Source organism: Arabidopsis lyrata, assembly GCF_000004255.2.
Source record: "Arabidopsis lyrata subsp. lyrata unplaced genomic scaffold ARALYscaffold_8, whole genome shotgun sequence".
NCBI lineage: Eukaryota > Viridiplantae > Streptophyta > Magnoliopsida > Brassicales > Brassicaceae > Arabidopsis > Arabidopsis lyrata.
In genome coordinates this window covers 2,227,431-2,248,578 of record NW_003302548.1, presented here as the reverse complement: position 1 = coordinate 2,248,578, position 21,148 = coordinate 2,227,431, and the positions used below count along the sequence as shown (strand labels likewise).

At 33.2% G+C, this 21,148-nt stretch overlaps 1 protein-coding gene across 1 annotated transcript; it reads right to left on the bottom strand.

The window, feature by feature from the left end:
- Positions 1 to 14,275: 14,275 nt before the first annotated feature.
- Positions 14,276 to 18,820, bottom strand: LOC9301337 (disease resistance protein RPS4). The gene is given in 5 exon segments (XM_021012483.1): positions 14,276 to 15,614; positions 15,729 to 16,613; positions 16,714 to 18,026; positions 18,029 to 18,162; positions 18,266 to 18,820. Coding segments are annotated over 5 exon segments (3,474 nt in total). The 5' UTR covers positions 18,730 to 18,820; the 3' UTR covers positions 14,276 to 14,936.
- Positions 18,821 to 21,148: the final 2,328 nt, after the last annotated feature.

Here is a 21,148-nt window from a genome sequence, read left to right as displayed (position 1 = left end):
ATTAGATTACATAATGAATTAGCTTTTTAAATTTATATAGTGAAAGAATTATTTTATATAAAATAAAATTAGACTATAAAACATGACTGTGGTATATAAATTGGATCAATTTTTTGATATATATATATATCCAAAAATATCCCTCTCATTACCTTGTTTTAATTAGTATAGATAGAAAACGGATAAAAGGGAAAACGTAACGTGGGTCTAAATTTTTTATATCATTAGATAAACATAAGAGTAATTTGATCTTTTGTTAGTATCTTTTTTTTTATTCAACAAGATATGGCCTAGATTAATAATTTAGTTTTTTGGATTTTTTTCATAATTTTCGCAAATTATTTAATATAATAAAATTGATAGGTTAGCACTTAGCACCGTCGGTTTTTCTAGATCGAATTCGTTCTGTTTTTTCAAGTTTTGGGTTTAATTATAATAAAATTCAGATTCGGTTAGAAATTTGGTTAATAATGATTATTTAAATGTAATTCGTTTTTATTTTAGTACATCTCAATTTAAATTGAAATATTAATTTTTAATGAAAGCTTATTCGGTGCCATGAAAATAGTTTGGTGTAGAAATTTATGTACTTTTATATTACTACAAATTTGGTATGGTATCATGTTAATATATTTGTGTGATCGAACCAAATAAACCTTGTATTTACTCGGTCCGAGAAACTATAATTTGTTGTGTTTTTATCAAATTTGATTGGCTGCAAAAATTCATTGTTAAGGTTATTAGAAATAAATGTTTAGGATTATGAAAAGTAAGTTAAACATTCATCCGAAATTTTAGTTCTAGAACATTGGGATAATTGATTATTGTCTTGATAATTTGCCTGAGTTGATTTGATGACTTTGAACTATGGATATTTCCTGAATGGCCAAAATTTGTTTTAACTAATTATTCATATTCGTTAACTCGCTTTGACATTTATGTAATTTATTTTACTCGTAGGTTCGTGTAGATTAGTCGTAATACAAAAAACAAAAATTGCAAAAAAATTACGTTAATGTTGTAGCTTGATTCTTTCCTTGATTTATTGTCGCAACTATCCATGGGATCGATACCTTAGGTACTTGGAGCATAGTCATGTGTACTTATCTAAGATTTTATTTAATTGATTTGTTTAGTGACAAACTAATGAGCACACATCATATCACTTGTCTTATAATCCACACCACATTAGACCACATAAAAAGCAGCTTTTAGTCCTTGATAGTGTTCGATATTGTAGCAATTAACCTTGTAATGGAAGTACATTTTGCCACTGATTTCCCAATAGCAAACACATTTTTTCCCAGTTAGGGTGAAAGCTGCAAGAGAAGTAACAAGAGTTTGATCACAAAACGAGACCAACGTGGAGGAACCAAAAAACAGGAAAGACAGAAAATTCATTGGATATTGATATTCCAAGATAAAATCATTGTCCAAAAGAGGAAGGAAATATGGGGTTTAGATATTTAAAGGCTTTTCATATATTGTTCTTTTGGGGAAGCAATTATGGGAAAGATAAAAGAAACCCATTCCTTGTTGGCCGGAGTCTATAAAGGGAGATATTTTTAAGTAATGTGTCTTCATCTTGAAGGAGGACTAAAAACTTGTATTTCCTTTGCATGGAGAAGTATTCATGAAGCTCAAGTTCGGATGAAAGAAAGTTGTAGACGAGAGATGGGTAATGGTCAACTCTGAGACTACATAAAGACCCATGGCTTTCATCCAATCCTCAGTTCCCCTTACTATAAAAGAGGGATTTGATCCGAAGAGCATTCACTTATCTATGCTACATGATCTAGAGTGAGATAAGTGGAACATATACGAAGAGGAGGGTGTGTCGCTCATAACAAAAGTTAGACATGGGCGAATAGAGGCAACATTAGATTTCTTTTAGGTTCCAATAGTAATGGAGATATTTTGTTAAGTCAGGATACTAGATATAGCCCACACGGTTGTTGTCTACTGGTAAGGGAGAATTGGGAAAATGTTGGAAGGAACTAACTCAGGTTAGATCCACCTTGAAAACAAAAATCACATTTGTGTGGAAAGTCTGAACTTAGGCTTTGGCGCAAGCAATTCACATGGTATCCGGGATTAGGCTAACTGGATACCCCCATGCATTAGTCGGAAAGTATTCCAAACTCGAGGTTAGGCAGTGTGTTAGTCCAACACCTAGGTGTTGGCGACGAGTCCACACATGGTAGCACTTCGGTGCGTTCCTCGATCGGGTATATCAGAAAAAAAAGAAAAAAAAAAAAAGGATACTAGATATAGATACACATGAAATAATCAAGGAGAGTGTTTCTAAAGAAGAAAAAGGTTTGAAACTGCCTTAATCCTCTTTAGTCTTTACCATGAAGTTTTACAACTAAGTCTTAATCCTCTTTACCATGTTGTATGGACAGTAAAACCTTACCCATAGGCCATAATCAATAATTTCTTTACCATCTAACAATTTCTTGTGTTGTCATGATCTATATATACATTTTTGAAGACATTTATGAAATAAATCATGGAGTTGGCACTTGTATTTACAATGTATGCCACTGGTGGGTCAGATCAATTTAAAGATTTTGCACCGGAAATATTGAAACAGATCTTTCCTTATTTCTGCAAAATATTTGTTAATATCCAAAACCAAAAACTACTATTAACTGGATTTTATACAACTGATCGAAATTTTAGAGTACGTGCATCACTTACTATTTACACATTTTTTTTTTGAAAAACGTTTAATGCTGAAAATATTTAGTTTAGGTTTTGGAAAAAATAACAATTTGAAATCAGTTCGACTCAATTTAGCAAAAACTAATAAACAACTAAAATAAAATTTATTCCAATATAATTCATAGTTTTTAGTTGTTTATAAATTTTAGTTGTTTAATTATATAATTCTCTAGATATTCAAAAATTTTAAATTGCCTATTGTCTAGATATTTCGTTGTTTAAAAAATTTGTTGTTTAAATTTAATTGTTTAAAATTTTAGTTGTTTAAAATACTTTTAATTTCACGGGACGGGGTTAGATGGTGGGACAAGTTTGGATTGATATTAATACGAGATGGTATAATACGGGTGAAATCCTAGATATAACAATCAAAATACAATTATATCATCTTAAACACTAACAAAACAAACAAAAATATATATTTTAAATTTTTTAGTTATAAAAAAATCGATCCGCGGTGTACCGCGGGTACCTCATACATAGTAATTGTACACTAAATATTATATAGATATAAGAGTTATACATTTAGAAAATTCAAAACATTAGGTCATATTTATAGTTAATCTACTAAAAAATTACATTTTGTTTTTTTTTTTGTAAATATAGCCCCGCGGTGTACTGCGGGTTAAAATCTAGTACTAGTTATTTGATGTAGGTTTTTTACTCTCTCTCTTTTTTAACCTTGATAACAAAGATTCGATTTGATATATAATTTGACGGTTGGTGATCTTTTAAGTTAAATTGATTTTATGGGCTAGCATATATTTTTCGATCCATATATACATTTTCGAAGTACAGAGAATTCCATTAACATTAATTATTTAGATTTACAAAATGAAATCAAAGATATTAACATAAAAAAAACTTTCCAAAAATCTTAACATAATATATTAACCATAATTAATATTTGCCACAATTATATCTATATTCAATTCGATTTTCTTAAGAGATCTCAACAATCTCTACATTTAATTGTGGCCATTCAAATCTTAATCCTGTTTTTAATCTTCAATCTTGACCATCGATCATACGTAATTAATTCAGAAATTATTATATAGAATTAATTATTATTAACTAAAATTTAGAAATATATATATATATATATATATATATATAAATCATACTTTTAAATATAATGATTTATATGTCTTTTAAATAAAATATTATTTTAAATAATAAAATGATGTTTAATTTTGCGGGACGGGTTTGGATCGATATTAATACGGGAACGGTATATATATCACGGATGAAATCCTAAAATTAACAATCAAAATATAATTATACAATCTTAAACACTTAACAAAATAAAAAATATTCAAAAAACAAATACAACTTAAAATTTAATTTTTTAGTTAAAAAAATCGACCCGCGGTATACCGCGGGGTAAAATCAAGTGTAAGAATAAATTTGCAAAAACAAAAAAAGGTTATTTGCAGGGTTTACAAAAAAAAACTTAAGAAAAACAAGTAAGATGCTATAATCAGAAGTTTATTAAGTGATCATCCCTTATATATTAATTGAGAAGCATTTAAAAAAAATAACCTTACCCTCACATGTGATTAACAAAAATGCCATGATGACGTGTCGAGTTTATAGAGCTCCTTAACCCATTTAATTAATTGTCCATCCTTTACTATACTATTTACATTAATTTGCCATTGATATTAATAACACTTATTTTACTCATTAATTAATCCAAAAAAAATTACATCATCCATTATATTGGTTACCACGAGTCCACTTAATTCAAATTCTTCCACTGATTATAGTATTTGGTAACTATAAATTAATAATGGAATTTATAATTACCTCAAAACTCTCATTATGGACTCTATCATTTTACCCATATTCATATAATTTTACCATGTACTACTACATGTACCATAACAAAAGAATATTAAGATATATTAATTAACTTATCCAAAAAAATCCTTACGAAAATATAAATATAAAGAAGTTATGATACTTTATATGAAATATCGATTTAAAACTTTTAAGAAGTAGAAAATGTAGGAATGATATTGTGGAATATATATGGAACCCATAATACTTTCAATCTCTAAGGTTTTATTTAGTTGATCAAATATTAATGAATTTTTTTACGAAGAGTCTACATGTAATCATATAGTGAAGCATTTTAGTTTTGATGTTTGATGACTGCGGTCACATGTAACACAAAATATATGAATTTAATTATTAAATACACAAAAAGATATATGTGCCATAAATGATAATATTTCATCAATATTTTCTCCACAAGGAAGTATTTACCTCGCTCAAATATTTTACGGGTGAATAAAAAATTTTATACAAATTATTTGCAAATTTGAATAAAACAAAAAACTTTTGTTATATATTTTGTTTTATACCAACGGAATTTGGATCCCATATAATAATTTTACTTAAATTGTTTCATCCCGCACATAGTGCGGGTTGTTTTCTAGTTTGAGTTAAAAAGAAAATAACAAAATGACTTGTTCTTGTACTCAACATGAATTCTATTTATACCACTAGTCACTAGACAAATAAAATGATTTTAAAATTTCAATATCCAGGCTAATCCAACTTAGTGCCATAGAGATAAAAGATCCCTAACAGGATTTTTCTTTAATTGGGTCTTACAGTGCCCATTTATAAAATAATCCCCAGCCGTTTTGCGAAATGTAAATTAATCATTTTCTATCATATGAGACTCGATCTCTAAAAACGACTATATATATACTGAGTTTTCTTACAAAAAAACTTTCACTTTTTCCGAAAGTATTTAAAAAACCCATCATTCTTTTTTCAATTTTGAACCCTTATTTTTTGTAAAACAAAATAACACCAATATTGATAAATTTAATTTAATATCAAACAAAATATTGTAATAAAAATAAATAAATAAATAAAATTTGGTTTTAGAATTTTATTTTTTCCTAAATTCAAGTTTTAATTTTTCTTTCCATATTAAATTTTTTAGTCATGATGTAAAACAATAAAACATAAAACGAATATACAAACATTCTCACAAGGTAATCTCAAATTCATTCTTTTAAGCTCATTGTTTCTATCTAAAAAACAAATTGGTGTGTTTTCACTTACGAATAAAATTACAATATATACAACTATAAATATAATCATTCATCCAATTAAATTACACTCATTTTTATTGGTCAATATCCTTGGTAAGTATATTAATTACATTTCAAAATCTAATTGACCAATAACACACGTAAATTAACATATAATGTTTTTTTTTTCGTTTTTTAGATTTCCTTTCTGTTTCAAGAAAAAAAAATTAAAAAAAATCTTGATATACAAATGTAAATAATTATTATATGTAAAGATTCTTATTTTTAAATATTTTTTCTATTTTGTAAAGAAAAATAAAGTAAAAAAGCTTTTGGCACGTTTTAAAATCTGGACTTGATATATGTCGAGATCATGTGAGTTACTAACTTTGAAAACCAAACTTTATATGATAAGATTGGTTACCTTACCTCTATCCCTTTTTTCGTCTCTTCTTCATCTTATTTTTAGGATTTTATCCCTCTTTTTTATTCCTTTTTTCTTCACGTTTTCTTCTCTTTTTGCTTCACTTGTTCTAGAGCTTAATTTCACAAATTCGTCTTTCTAGTTCGTCGTTTCTTCTACCTTTTAATGGAGATTGTTTGACAATAAGGAGTAGAAATTTATTGTTGATGAAGAATAATATGTGAGATTCCTCAACTTGCAATCCACAACAACTCTTAAAGACCTAAAAATTGATAGTTTCAGATGACTACAAAATAAAACAGACTACTTTTGATATGGAATTCACTTATTTAACTACAGATCTCATGTTCTTATGACAAATGAGTAGCAACTAAAATTTTTTGTCAACTACTATAAAAGGAACAGTTCGATACAGTTGTCTGTGACATTTAGAGTTATAGGCGAAGAAAGGAGTAGAGTGAATTCGAATATCGATTTAAATGGGGAGCAACATGACTCAGTTGAAGGAGATAATTATCGTAATATGGGTAAAACAATTTGCAGTATTGGTTATTAAGGATACACCGAATGTTGGTAGAGTTGGTGATGAGGTCGGATCTACGCTGGTAGATATAATTGTAGAGAAGGGAAACATTTCATAAACAAAGAAGCTTTACATGCAATTCTAGAAATTTAGGCCATGAAGAATAACTTCGACTACATGATTACTACGTTTGCAAATGGAGGCTTCTTGCGGAGTGTAAAAAAAATGTCGCTCTTGCCCTATCTTTTAGTCCAAATGTTTTAAAAAAAAAAAAAAAAAAAATAGGGAAAGATTTTGCAAGATTTTAGGAAAATAGAAAAGATTTCTGTAATTTTGTAAGATTTTTATTAAACCTAAGGGTATAATGAAACTTTAATTTTATTAAATCATATATCACTAATCTTTACCAGAAAATGTATTTATGAACAAATTTTTTAATAAACCTTCTTTATTTTCAATTTTTCCTTATTATTTTTTTTTGAGAAATTGTTAGAAATGTCCTCTTTTAGTTACCCTTTTTCAAAAATTTCCCATTTTCTAGCATTTTCAAATTTTCCCTCTTTTAATTTTAAATGACCATTTTACCTTTATTTGAAAAATAGTCAAGTCAACAAAATGAAAATCTGAAGTTTCCGGAAAAAAAAAAATCTGCCAAACCTTATAATTACCTTGTACACGGTTTTACGAAGTATTTATAAGATATTTAAAAGGTTTTATAAGGTTTTCTAAAAGATTATAAATTTTACAAGAGTGTTCAAAAGGGTTTAAATACCTTGTAAAACCGTATAAATACTTCATAAAAACTTTATAAATACCTTGTAAAATCTTATAAACACCTTGTAAAACCGTTTACATGGTATTTTTAAGGTTTTCATAATGTTTGACGAGGTATAATTTTCGTAAAATACGGATCATGTTTCCGCCAAAAATTGCGGAATCATGTTTCCCGCCTAAAACTACGAGATCATTTCTCGGAAAAGTTTTTGGCGGGAAAATATTTTTTGGCGCCGAGAATAATTTTTGGCAGAAAAATTCACCTTTTTATTCTCTGCTTTCACTAAAAAAAAAGTAATTTAGTTATTTTGTACATAATTTTTTTTTTGAAAAAAATATAAAAAAGGGTTGCTCCTTTATTTTATTTTTTTCTTCTGTATGCTCCACTGTAACATCGAGTTGGCACAAATGAATGCACTGCAGCGGAAGAGAAAAACTAACCAACCGTATAAGGCCAATGTAGGATCTAATTCAGTTGAAGGGTATAATTTTTCAAAAACACAACTTGCCAACTTGCCAACTTGCCAATATCTAAAAAGAGATTTTATAACTTTGTCAAAATATACTTATAAAATTTCTTTTTAGATTTTGGCAAGTTAGCAAGTTGTGTTTTTTGGAGAATTATACCCTTGTGTGTAAAGGACAACTAACCAATCGGCCAAGTCAATCAATAAGGTCAACTATCAAAATTTTGGTAAGAAATACTGTAGTATTTTCGTTATATCCCACAGGCCCTTTTTAAACCCATGTTGGGAGGTAGGGAACTTAAACAGTACATTAGTTTAATGTTTGAAATTTTCTAAAAAAGTGGATCAGCGGTTCCGGATCGATCCGATCCGATTGCAGATCAATACTAATGAAAATAAATATATTGTATGTATCTGTCTCTACATATATATATATATATAATTATGAAAACTAAAATATTGTTGGAAAAAATGCTGTAAAAAATACTTGAAAAATATGTCTAATAAACTAAGTTAAGTAACTATTGTTTTAGTTATATACAAACGAAAGATGATAATAAAGTACTACTGTAAACCAAAGAACAATAAGCAACGGGAACGATATAATAGAGAACACACAAGATTGTTTAACAGAAGACAGTATATGACAAGATCCGTGATAGTTTGAAAAGATAATGTCACAATTGATTAATTAGAGAGTAGTAGAAACAAAGTTACAAGTCACAAATCATGTTCGTCTCTCTTCGTCTCCAGGAAATAGACGACGAGAAAAGAAACCAAAACTCTTATTTTTAGTCTACAAAGAAAAGTTTGATTGAATTAGAATGTTTAGTCCTTGAACCGTAATATGGCTGGGTAAACTATTTGCCTGTTTTTTCAAAAAAGAAAACTATTTGCCGGTTTTTCTAGGGTTTACCGTTTTTTTATAGTCTTGGATTATAGTGTTGTGCCCAAACCGGTTTGTTATCCAGGTCCCAGATTTTCCAATTGGACCGGCCGATCCGGTTTGCAAAATACTGAAGAGAGTTAACCAGGAAGCCAAGGAAGAAAACTAGAAAACTGTTGGTTGCAAAAAAAAAAAAAAAGAAGAACTCTCGTAGCAAAAAAAAAGAAAAAAAAAACCGTTGCTTCTTATACAGTTCGTCTGTCACCACCAGTTATATCAAAAAAGAATGATAAATATGACTTGTCGTGGGTACGCACTCTTTCTTGAAAATTTCCTTTGTTTTATTATATTATTTAACTTCGCACTATATAGAGCCGACGTAATATATTTCCCATTTAATGTTCCAAAATCAAAAATGAATATCAACGACGAAACCAAGCAAGCCGTTTACATTATCTTCGACAACAATGACTCATACGTCTCTTCTTTCAACAGCTACCTTGTTGGTTCCTTACACCGCCAAGGGATCGATGTCGTATCGGACCAAACCAGCCCCGAGCTAGAGAACGGTCGGCTCTTTGGTATCAAGCTTGTTTTGGTGGTTTTCTCTAAGCCTTACATTTTTTCTGTGGCGTGTCTAGAGAACCTCGTGAAGCTTCAGGAGTTCTTGCAAGAAAAGGGTCATGTGGTGGTTCCTGTATTCTACGACGAAAGTGTATCGGCCATAAAAGAACAAATGGAGATGTGTGAAGCGTTTCCGGTGCTCGAAAAGTCATTTTCTGTGGATCAAGTGACTAAGTGGCGGCGTGCGCTAGTCCAAACCATGGAATTACAAGGCCATGCGTATAACGATAAACCAAGGTATATATGCGAATGCTATTTCAACAATATTTTCTTACAATGTTACAATTGGAGTTTTGAGCCATTATTTTTTCCAATATATACATGCCCTAATATAAAACGAGTTCTCTCAATGCTATTTAAATCTTAGTAAATCATTGTCAATTATCTTAAATAGCAAAAATATTCGGTTCAGTTTAGTTTGGGTTTGGGTTTAGATTCGCCAGTTATATATATAAAAGTAATCTGGAAAGCCTTTAGACTTTCACAAGATATGATATATAGATTCGCCAGTTATATAATGGCATTTTGCATGCCTTGTTTGTGCTGTATTATAATTTTTAATTCATTCATTGTAGAACGTTGATTACATAATAAAAACCCATTTACTAAGATAATGTGTGTTCAACATAATGATATTATAAATCTTTTCAAGAAATTGTAAACCTCGCAAAGACTCTAGCCTAATGTTTTGAGTACTAGAAAAACTTGTAGAAGACCTGAGTTTATTTATATAAAAATTTCTTACAGTATATCAAACTAAAGTACGAACAATTAATTTTTTGCAGGGAAGAATCCGAATTTATAGAAGAGATTGCCCAAGATATATTTGAGAAGCTCTATCCAACAAAAAATATTGGGATCCCCAAGGTGTTAATAAAGATAGAACACTTGGTATGCAAGCAACCATGGAGCCTTCGCAGTCTAGGCATTTTTGGTGATACTGGGATAGGTAAAACGACATTGGTTAAAGCCGCCTTTCGCAAAATGGCTGGCTATGATTCTTACCACTTCATCATAGTCAGCAACGAAAAGATAACTGAGGTTTTGTCTGATGAAGACTTTAAAGAGATTCCAATGGAAAAGTTTGATCTAAACAATCAAGATGCCGAGCCATGCCACCGTTCAAAAAGAGTTCTCATGGTTCTAGATGATGTGCAAAATGCTCGAGACGCAAAGGCCTTTCTTGGTGGGTTTAATCGGTTTGGTCCAGGGAGCTTACTCATCATAACCTCAAGAGACCAAAAAGTTCTTGAGCAGTGCCATGTTAATGAGATTTATGAGCTCAAAGGTCTAGAAAATGAAGATTCCATGAAGCTATTCACTAGGTGTTTCTTTGGGGAAGATGCTATAGACGAAAAACTTCTGAAGCTTTTCGTGAGAGAAATTGAAGGTTTTGATGGGAACCCGTCTTCTATTCGCTCATATGCCGAGAAGATGAAGGGCAAGAAAACAATAGACTTGGAGACGGCTCTGGGCTGGGGTTGCCACGATTTTTCTAATTACTCTAAGTACACACCTCTTTTGTGTTTTCAGGCAACTACAAATTGTTTCTCCACCGCATGCAACTATCAACTTGATCTTGAGAAGCTCCCGGGACTTGACATAGCCAACTGCTTCTATATGTCTATGTTGAGTGACCTGAGGGCTTTTGACTTGTATAATTATTCTTTGCCACAGTCTTTCTTTTGTGCTCCCTCACACAACTATCTATTTGATATGAAGGATCTCCCGCATCTTAACGTTCCTAGCCGTGCCCTTGAGTCATTGCCTAGTGACTTGAGGATTCTCCATTTCTGTCAAGAATCTATGATTGCTTGTCAGATTATCAAGCATTGGCGGGAAGAATATAAGGTAAGGGAGCTCTACAAAACTCATCATTTTTTTTACTTTTTTCTCCCAAAAATTTACATGATTACATCAGTTAGAAGTGCAAGAGATGTTATGTTTATGGCGCACATACATATTAGGAATTTCACATAAAAAAATATTTAATCAAAATTTAGAAGATTATTTCGGTTTTGTCGGTGTGCTACCATTAAGATTCAAATCTCGTAGAATACATGTTAGAAAAAAACTAAACTTACTATTTGTCGGTTTCGGTTTTTTGTTTGCAATTTCCAAATGATACGATATTTGATAGTAAAATCTCAAATTATTTGTGTCTTTTGAGATCTAATTCTAAACAATATTTTCAGTAGTAAAGAAAAATGCAAACAAAAAATACTTATAACATTAGGATCCTCGTTAATTATACTAAAATTTTGGAATAATATCACTAAAATCAAAATATACAATTTAATCATATAGTTTTGATTTTTGAATACTATCTTTATTATATATTAATGCAGTACAGGATATTTTGTAAAATTATCACAAGCAAATGAATATATGGAACTAGAATATATAAATGTTCAAAAGTATATTATCTAGTGCTTATTTTTATGGAACTTATTTTACAGCAGTATAATTAAGAATAAATCTTTAAGTCATTTCTATAATTAATCTGTTTTTCTTAGAAAGTAGAAGAAATGTAGTGGGTATTAATCGGTTTTTATAAATAGAAACAAACATTATACAGTACGTAGTTTTTCATTAGGCATCTATTATATTATGTATTTGTAAATAATAAATATATATTATGTTCTATTAAATAAAATAAATATTTAAAAGATTATTAACCAAAAGTTATCGTAGACGTGCATTCTTTAATTAACTTGTCAAATAACTTCATCTATATTATTAGATAATTTGGTCATTACACGTAGACTATTCTATTCATGCAGTTGACGTTTCAGTTTTAAGAACACAACTGATTATTTTTTCTAAGTTAAATTTTTTTTTTCTTAGAGCTTTCTGAGTTGGAAGAAAATGAAGCTTGGCCATTTTAAGAAACGAATTGAAGTAATAGAAATATCGGATTGTACAATCATGGAAAGCATAAGTGTCACTGATCAGCTTAAGCCTCACCAACTAAATCTCTCAGGTTGCATTGAGATAAAACTTTTTCCAAAAGTTGCACCATCACCCATAAGAAAATTGAGACAATGGAGACTCCAAATAGATAACATATGTCTTCTCTGTAATTCAGCAAGCGAAACCAGATGTCACCTCTATATTGATTGCACCTTTACTTGGTGGATTTGGATTGCAATATGCAATCGAATGCATCTCCCTCCTTTACGTTTATGGGAAGATGCTCAGTCTGCCATGATAAGCCTCAAAGGATCCAAAGTTAAAAATGTCCTATCTTTAATGGCATGGAGATCAACTATCCACGGTCTATCGATTGAGAGAAACCAACGTCTTCGCAGATGTTATCAATCCGCGGATGCAATACTGGCCCAAATCGACAGAATCTTCAGAAAACGTGCTTCATATTTGAGAAAGAGCAAACCTAAAATTGCTTCTAAAGTCCTTCAAATCTGGCTTGGAACTTCTTCACCTCCCTAATGCCTTAAATTATGTTGCATCTCAGAAAATAACACTAAAAAAAAAAAAAAAGCGTTGATGAACCCATGAGTTTTCTCGCTTTGAGCACTATGATGAGGTAACAGAGACGAGAGACGTTGAGCGTGGAGGGAAAGTCAACAAGAAAAAAGAAACCAAATCCTAAGTATAACGACTAAGTCTCTATTTCCTTATTGTTTTAATTATGCAATACTTGGTCTTCTCTGTTCCTGAATTGTAGGATCAGAAAAGTCACGTACTTTCCCATTTCCCCATTTGTTTCATGTTTTGTAGGAACGAGAGTTCCATTTCCTTTTCTATATAAATCCAAAAAAACAAAAAAAGAGGTAGTATTCACTACCCAAAATCTTGTGTCTAAGTTTCAATTCTCTTGCTTTGAAGAGAGACATTAAGTGGTATCAGAGCTACCTTTTTTTTCAATATTCAACATTACTCTCCAGCAATCCAAACGAAAAGGGAAACATATCGTGTCTCCGGAGATATCCGGCGGAACGACTGGAGGAATTAGAGTCTGAGTCATGGAATGATGCAGGATGAGATGCAGAAGATGAACAGTACTATGTTCGATTTGAAAGGTGATATGGAGGAGATGACTGCTAGATGGAGGAATCTTTCAAACGATTGACGGAGGCTGTTACGAGCCGCGACAGTGGCAGTTCGGTGGCGTCGCGAGGAGACAGAAAGACGGATGGCAATCAGTCTTGAATTAGCCATCTCTTTTTTACTCGAGTATTGTTGGCAGAGTATACTCTGTTTACTAACAACACTAAGTCAATCTCAAAACATTTATCTGCCACTTCTCGAGCATTTAATGGGAGCCTTAGTAGGAATAAAACCCTTCTTAAGGCCGACTTCTTGACATTTGCTGATATTCAACCACCTGGTGAAGCCAATGAAACCGTGAGTAGATTTAATCGTGTGTTGCTCATCGCCTGCCTCGAATAACCTTCCAACATTGCAGTTAATTAAGCTAGTAGGACGTTCAACATTGTTGAATGCATTTTACCATGAGGTTGTTGTTTTGGATTTCGTAGTCTTGAAACGAGACAATAGCACAAAGAGAAATTCCAACAAACCCACTTTCACACAAATGCCAAACCCAAATCCTCTCATTCAATTACAAGATCGTCAAAATGAAACCCAAACACTCATAAACAAAAAAAAAACACAGAGGTTTCATCCTTACCTGGCACGACGGCTTGAGAGCTGAAAGGTGTCAGTCAAGCTACACACATCAAACAACAACGGCAGCACTCAAAAAAATAAGTGGGGTTAACACAATCATCATGCCGAAAGATTACCATTTCAGATTATTAGTGTGAGAGAGAATTATGAAAAAGATTGTCTTCATTCAACTGAAAAAAGAGTCTTACAAAGAGCTTAAATACTAGAGTGTAGAGTCATACCTGAAAGATAACCAAACAAGAGCCAGAAACAGCTAAGTAAAGTCTCTCATAAAATATTACCTTTCTGCTCTAAAACTTGACAGGACGTCCCGTGAACAATGAATCTAAAGAAAAATAAAATCTGCGTTTTCTCCTCTAAAATTTCCAGGATTTTGAGTTGACTCACATCTTTAGTCATGCTGGATTTCTTCATCACGACTTGGAGTTTTTGTTTAAGAATTCATTTTGAACAGATTTGTCTCCCCCTTGGAAATTGATCTTAACCATGTGCGTGACCACTGAATTTATCTTTCCTTCTTGGAGTTCCATTTGCATCTCAGTTTGATTATAGCCTGTTCTTTTTCTTGTTGCGCGATCAAGACGGCGACCAAAATTTTCAGCGACACTTTCTCACCACCGACACTCAGCGATCCTTTTTGGCGACTTCTATTTGACTCTAAAGCTGTTGATGGTGTCGCTGGTTTTATCGGCGACGTTTTGGTTAGTCGCAGCGTCTCCAATATCAACGTCGGTGTTAAACTCTCCACGATCTTCCCTTCAAACGAGTTACTTACATAAGAGTCTTTGGTCGCTATCTATTGTCGCTAGTGACAATGTTCCGAACAGGCCCTATCATCTCTTCCTGATCTTTGCTTCTTCTTTGGTCGTCCATTATCCCTTCTTGTTTTTTTCTTTTTCTTTACTCTTCCATAAACCCCTTCTGAAGTTTCTTGAAAGCTCTTTTCAACTGGCATATCGTACTTTGCTTCATGAGAACTGTTTTTGTACTTATCCCTTGCATACACCAGACTGAAACCACACTGCAACACCTTAAGCTTTTCATTCGCACCTGTGATAGTAAAATTAAGGGAGGCTTGGGTAGAATTGCATTTATCCGAGTTACCGTCTTCAGGACACTTTATAGTATGTGGGTAACTGGTGTAACCAATAAACACATGGTCTGACTCAATCTTGTCTTTTTCGTCTTCATGTCTGGTCACTTTTCCGTCTTCATGTCTGGTCCAACTTCCTACTGGAAAAGTAAATGGGATCCAAGACTTGTCTTCAACCTTAAAGGTGCATGTCACTGAAAATCGACTGATTTGATCTTGGTGTTCAAAACATGAGACTACAGCACATAGAGCAATCCCGGCAAGCTTCTTGTCATGCCAATGTGGGAGGAGTTTTACTTTTAACTCAGATCCAACTGTTTCATGACAAAACCAAGAAGGCACTTCACATCCAGGAAAGCAAGTGCTGAACAAAGACTCTGAAACAAGACCCTGCAAAGTTCAAATAAGTAAAATCTTAAAACTGCAGAGTTTCTTTGAAATGCAAAAATCTGAGAGAGGGATACAGAGTGAGACAAAGCGGTAGAGATAGGTACAGAGAGATACCCCATTGTAGCGTTTCCGAGCATATGATAACAGCTGGCATTTCCTTTGAGCATACGATGTGATTTCCTCCTTTGCAGCTTGTTCCAGGTTCTGACAGTTGGTGAAAATGAATGTGGAATGATTCTGTTCGGTTGGCATGATACGGGCCAAAGGCTTTGAAACCGTCTTCAGCAAACTACAGCCGTGTGCATCTAAGCACTGAAGATTTGGTGGAAACTCTGGAACAGATGTAAGCTTCGTACAATACTTCAGGTTCAGCCATTTTAGTTGAGAAAGGTGACTGATTCCAATAGGAAGGCAGCTGATCTTCGTATTTCTGCTTAAGCTCAAATACTGCACTGAGGGTAATTGTGGCATCACTTCTACGGCTGTCCCATCCAAAAGTAAAATGTTTAAAGAGCTCATGTTGATTTCAGGGAAATTCTTTAGGTTGAAACAATCAGAGAGTATCAGTTCTTGAAGAGCTTTCAGCTCATTAACACGACCTGGGATTTCCTCCAGCATTTTGCAGTCTTTCATATTCAATACCACAAGGCTCTGGAGCTTCTCCATGTTCGTAGGAAGCTGACTTATTTCTGTGCCATCTAAGTATAGTGTTTCTATATTATCTGAAATCAACGGAAAATCTTTAAAACTTGAGCAGCCGCTGAGAGTAAGTGTTTTCAGAGAAACCAAATTCATCTCTGGAAGAAATTCGAGACTTGTGCACCCTTTCAGATTCAGGAAACTAAGCACTTTCATTTTGTGCATATCATGTGGCAACGTTTTCAGTGTTGTGCAACCTTCAAGGTTCAATCTTTGAAGCTTTTCAGCCTTTAATAACCCTGACAAGCTGCACAACTTACTTGAGTGCTGGAGATCGACCCACTTTAAGAATGGTGTATCCTATTAGAATAAGAAAAATCGTTCAGCCACCCAGTCAAACAAAAAAAGTTCTATAATTTAACCATTCACAAAACTATCAACAAATTATTCAGAGACAAACCTTGTCACCCTCCCAGAGTTGTTTAATCTTGCTGCGAGGCAGCTTAAGGTCAACGAGATTAATCGGGTCAAAATCGTTTGGAAATTCTTCCAACGGGAATTCTAGCCAGTGGAGGCATCGAACCTTTTTCAATGGTAACTTAACTCCTTCAGGGGTGTTTATCTTATTGGTAGTTTTACATTCCTGGGGACAATGAGAATTGTAGAACTTGAGGTACCGAAGATTACACATATCTTCGAAGTGGTCGCAATCTAAGCATATTTCGCCTTCCACTTCAGACAAGTCTAGGAAAATTCCTCTCACATCCTTAGGTCTCACCAGTTTATTCTTCAGAACATTAATTGTGCCTTCCTTGATAATGTCTTGATGGAGCCACAGCCTCCGTTGTTTGCTACCACCAATTTGAGTGGATGCTTTAGGATCAAGTTCCCTAGACAATGTATACAGAAGATCATGCATCTCCACTCGACCGTCACAAGTATTAATCAGGCACATATCGGAAAGGGCTTCTACTGCTCCCGTAGATGAAGCCAATAGACTTTCTATATATTCTACATCATGCGATCTGAAGCAGGCTATGTCTAGAAATGCATCTTTTTGCTCTGAACTCAATTCATCATAACTTACTTTGAAGACGCGTCGAGGGATGGGACTTTGTGTGAGTGTCTTCAGTTTGTCATTCCAATAATCTATATTTTGCTTCTTAAGATCTCCACCCAATACTTTGAGAGCTAGTGAGTGGCCTCTGGAGTAATGTACAAACTCTTCCGACAGCTTCATGAAATCATCCTTGGATTTATCAACAGAAGCATGATAGTGAAAAACTTGTAAGCTGTCTCTGTGGTTCAATTTTTGGACCATGTAAGTATCATCAACCAGACCATTTGTTAATGACATGTCACTTGTTGCAATGACAATCTTGCTTCCTTTCTTAATCCAGTCAAGTCTCCCGAGAAGAGCATCTATTTGTTTCCTTGTACTAACATCGTCAAGAATGACAAGAACTTTGCGTTTGAGCAGCTCATCCTTGTACATGTTGTATGGGTCTTCATCATTGTCAATCCGGGGATCTGCCAACGACGTCAGCAACTCTCCTAAGAGAGTTGTGGGTAAACAAACACTGGAGTCTTCTGACTTTCGACGGATTTGATCAACTAACGAATGCCTAATGAACTTAGGCTTCCACTTCTTAAAGAGCTCTTTTAAGAGTGTGGTTTTACCAATTCCAGGCATCCCAAAAACTCCAATGATACGAGTTCGACTATCGTCTTCAAAATCCAGCTTCTCTTCCAATTCCTCTAGGCGTCGTTCGTTTCTCTTGGTGAGGAAGTTCCAGCGTCTCTATCTCCTGAAGGGTCCACAGAGGTGTTTTGGCTTACCACCCAAGGAATTTTGGATAGAACATTCGAAACCGCCACCACAATTTCATTAACTGTCCGGTTCTCGTCGCTGACATACGGAGTGAGAAAAATAAATAATCAGGTCATCACCGTATAAGATTCGACAAGGTATTGCTAAATCTATCTACAATTCCGTTGGGGAAATGAAATACCTTTTCTCGTCCACAGTAATGCCGAATAGATTAGGAATCGACTTCCAAACTTCCTCCCACTTCTTCTTCCTCTCATCACCCTTCACAAGACTCCAGAATTTATTACCGAAACGTCCTTCCAAATCTCTTACGGTAGATGGTTTCACCTTGTAGAAGATGGGAATCACCACCAGTGTACCTTCCTTCATGCAATCGTTCATCTTATCCGCCTCTTTCACGCACCAGTCTGATTCAGTATAGTTCTCTGAGAAGATAGCTAGAGCGATTCTCGACTCTTCTATCCGCGTTAAAAGGGATTCTAACGATTTACCTCTGTCTTCAAATTTGTCCATAAATACATTGATCTTATTCCTAATTAACGCTTCAACGAGATGGCTGACGAATCCATTGCGCAAATCCTTCCCCCGGAAATTGATGAAGACTTGGTGTTGCGGAGGTACTGTGGAGGTGGAGGAAGCCGCCATGGAAAAGATTTTTTTTTTCCGACTGTCTGGATTTGTATCTCTTGGTTTGTTGCAAAGTTCTTTTAGTTGACCGGCACGTTGGCGACTTGGTCAACGAGGGAGGTGCAAGTGCAAGTGCAAGTGGGAGAAAAATTGGACAGAAACAATTAGGACCGTGTAATATACTGGTTTATCAATACATCTCTTTTTTTTTTTTTTTTTTTTCATCAATATCAATACATCTCTTTTTCAAATATAAATTGGAAAAAATATTATTATTTTTTTAACGTCTAGATTTATTATTTATTGAATATCATTTAAATCATCTATTTCTACTATTTTTGTTAGTTTAAAACATAAACTTTAAACTTGTGATTTAAATCTTTAATAAACATAAACATAAACATAAATTTTCGTTGACAAAGTCAATTGAAGCACATCGTTACTTGACTAAACGGATCAATAAGACGATGTCATCGCATAACTGACACTTCGAAGCCATCGCATAATTTTTCTTATACATCAACATGATTTCCATCTTCCTCTTTAAAAACTATGCGATGACATCGTCTGATTTTTTCGTTTAGCCAACTAACTATGTACCTCAATTGGCTTTGTCAACGAGAATTCGTGATTAAATTGAAAGTCATCGCATAACTGACACTTCAAAGCCATCGCATAATTTTTCTTATACATCAACATGATTTCCATCTTCCTCTTTAATAACTATGCGATGACATCGTCTGATTATTCCGTTTAGCCAAGTAACTATGTACCTCAATTGGCTTTGTCAACGAGAATTCGTGATTAAATTGAAAATCAATATAAATTGAGCATTTAAATCATCATGCCCACATAAAATTGAAGATTTAAATCACCAGGTCCAGAGTTCATGCTTTAAACCCTTGTTCTAAAAATCGGCCGCCTAGGCGCTGATCGGAGGAGCACCGCGGCGATTTTGTCCAAATCGGTGAGAAAAATCGGATCTCCGATTTTTTGTCCGCCTAGACCGCCTAGGCGGCCGCCTAGCCCGCCTAGACGGCGCCTAGCCCAATTTTTTTTTTTTTTTACTTTTTTTTTATCTAAAATTCAAAACGTCCTACTTATGTTCGTAATTTGTATAAAAATCATAAATTTAAAATTAAAATCTTGTTTTCATGTGTTTAATACAATTTTAAAAACAATATTATATAAATTTCTTAATTATAATGGATTAATATGTTTTTAAAACATTAAATAGCCCTAAAACTAATCCCCGATTAATCCCCGTGTAATCCCCGATTTTCTTGCTAGGCGCTAGGCGCATCCTCACCGCCCGACTAGCGCCTATCGATTTTTTAAACACGGCTTTAAACCAACGAAAATGGTAAATTGATGATTTAAATGACATTTTTCCCAATATAAATTTATTAAATTTTATTGTAATCATACGTAAACTCTATATTAAACTTTAGTATAATCAACTACGAATTTAAATATTAAGAATTTAGATTTGGAATCTCAAAAATATGTTTATTAAAATTTATAAAAAAATAAATAAAGATATTTAGTCTAATGGTTAAAATATGAGTTTGTGAAGATAAAACTTATTTTCTATCTTCTCACTCTCTTCTCTTTAAATGTAGATCTTCTTTTTAAAAATCGTCCTAGACTCTCCGGTTGTCCTTTCGACGTCGGGGAGGGCCTTTCTGTTCCTTTGCTGCATGTCGTCCGCCTTTCTCTTTCTTCTGAAGGGAACAACTGTCTTTATTCTACATGGCCTCTAGTTGGTGGTTCGGAGTCGTTCCGGCGCGTGGATCCAAACGAGTTTCTTGGTGGTCGCCATGGGACGGCACCGATCGTTTCTTGGTGGTGGCGAAGTGAAGATCAAAGGAGAACAGAAACAATTGAAGCAAATTTAATCCCAAAAAGAAAAAAAGAAAAAAAAAGAAGGCTTAAGTATGTTCGGAGAATTCTATACTATGTTATCTGAAGGCTTAAGTAAAAAATTGTTTTTGGAATTTGAACAAAATTCAAAGATTGAAAAACACTTGGAACTAGAAATTATTAAATTTTCTAAAATTTAAATTGTTTTTTTATTTTTTTTTCGAAAAACCATAACATAAAAGTTTACAATTGAACACACACAAAATTTAAAACCATTACTCAACCTCTTAAATATAAATTTTTCAAAATTAATATTCAAATAAATTAGAGCTAATACTAAGAGACCATTGCCCTCCGTTGGTTAAGAACTTAAGATAAGTGATGAGTAGATTACAGATCGTATTGATAATAACTCTTTACAGCCGATAAGAACAATTGATATTTGTTTTTGTCATTTAAAAATGAAAATATAGAAAAAGATAAGATATACGCCAGCAAAAATGCCGTAAGGGGGACTTTGAAAGGTTGACAATTAAAAATGCCGAAAGCCAACTATGACCATGAATCCATGATA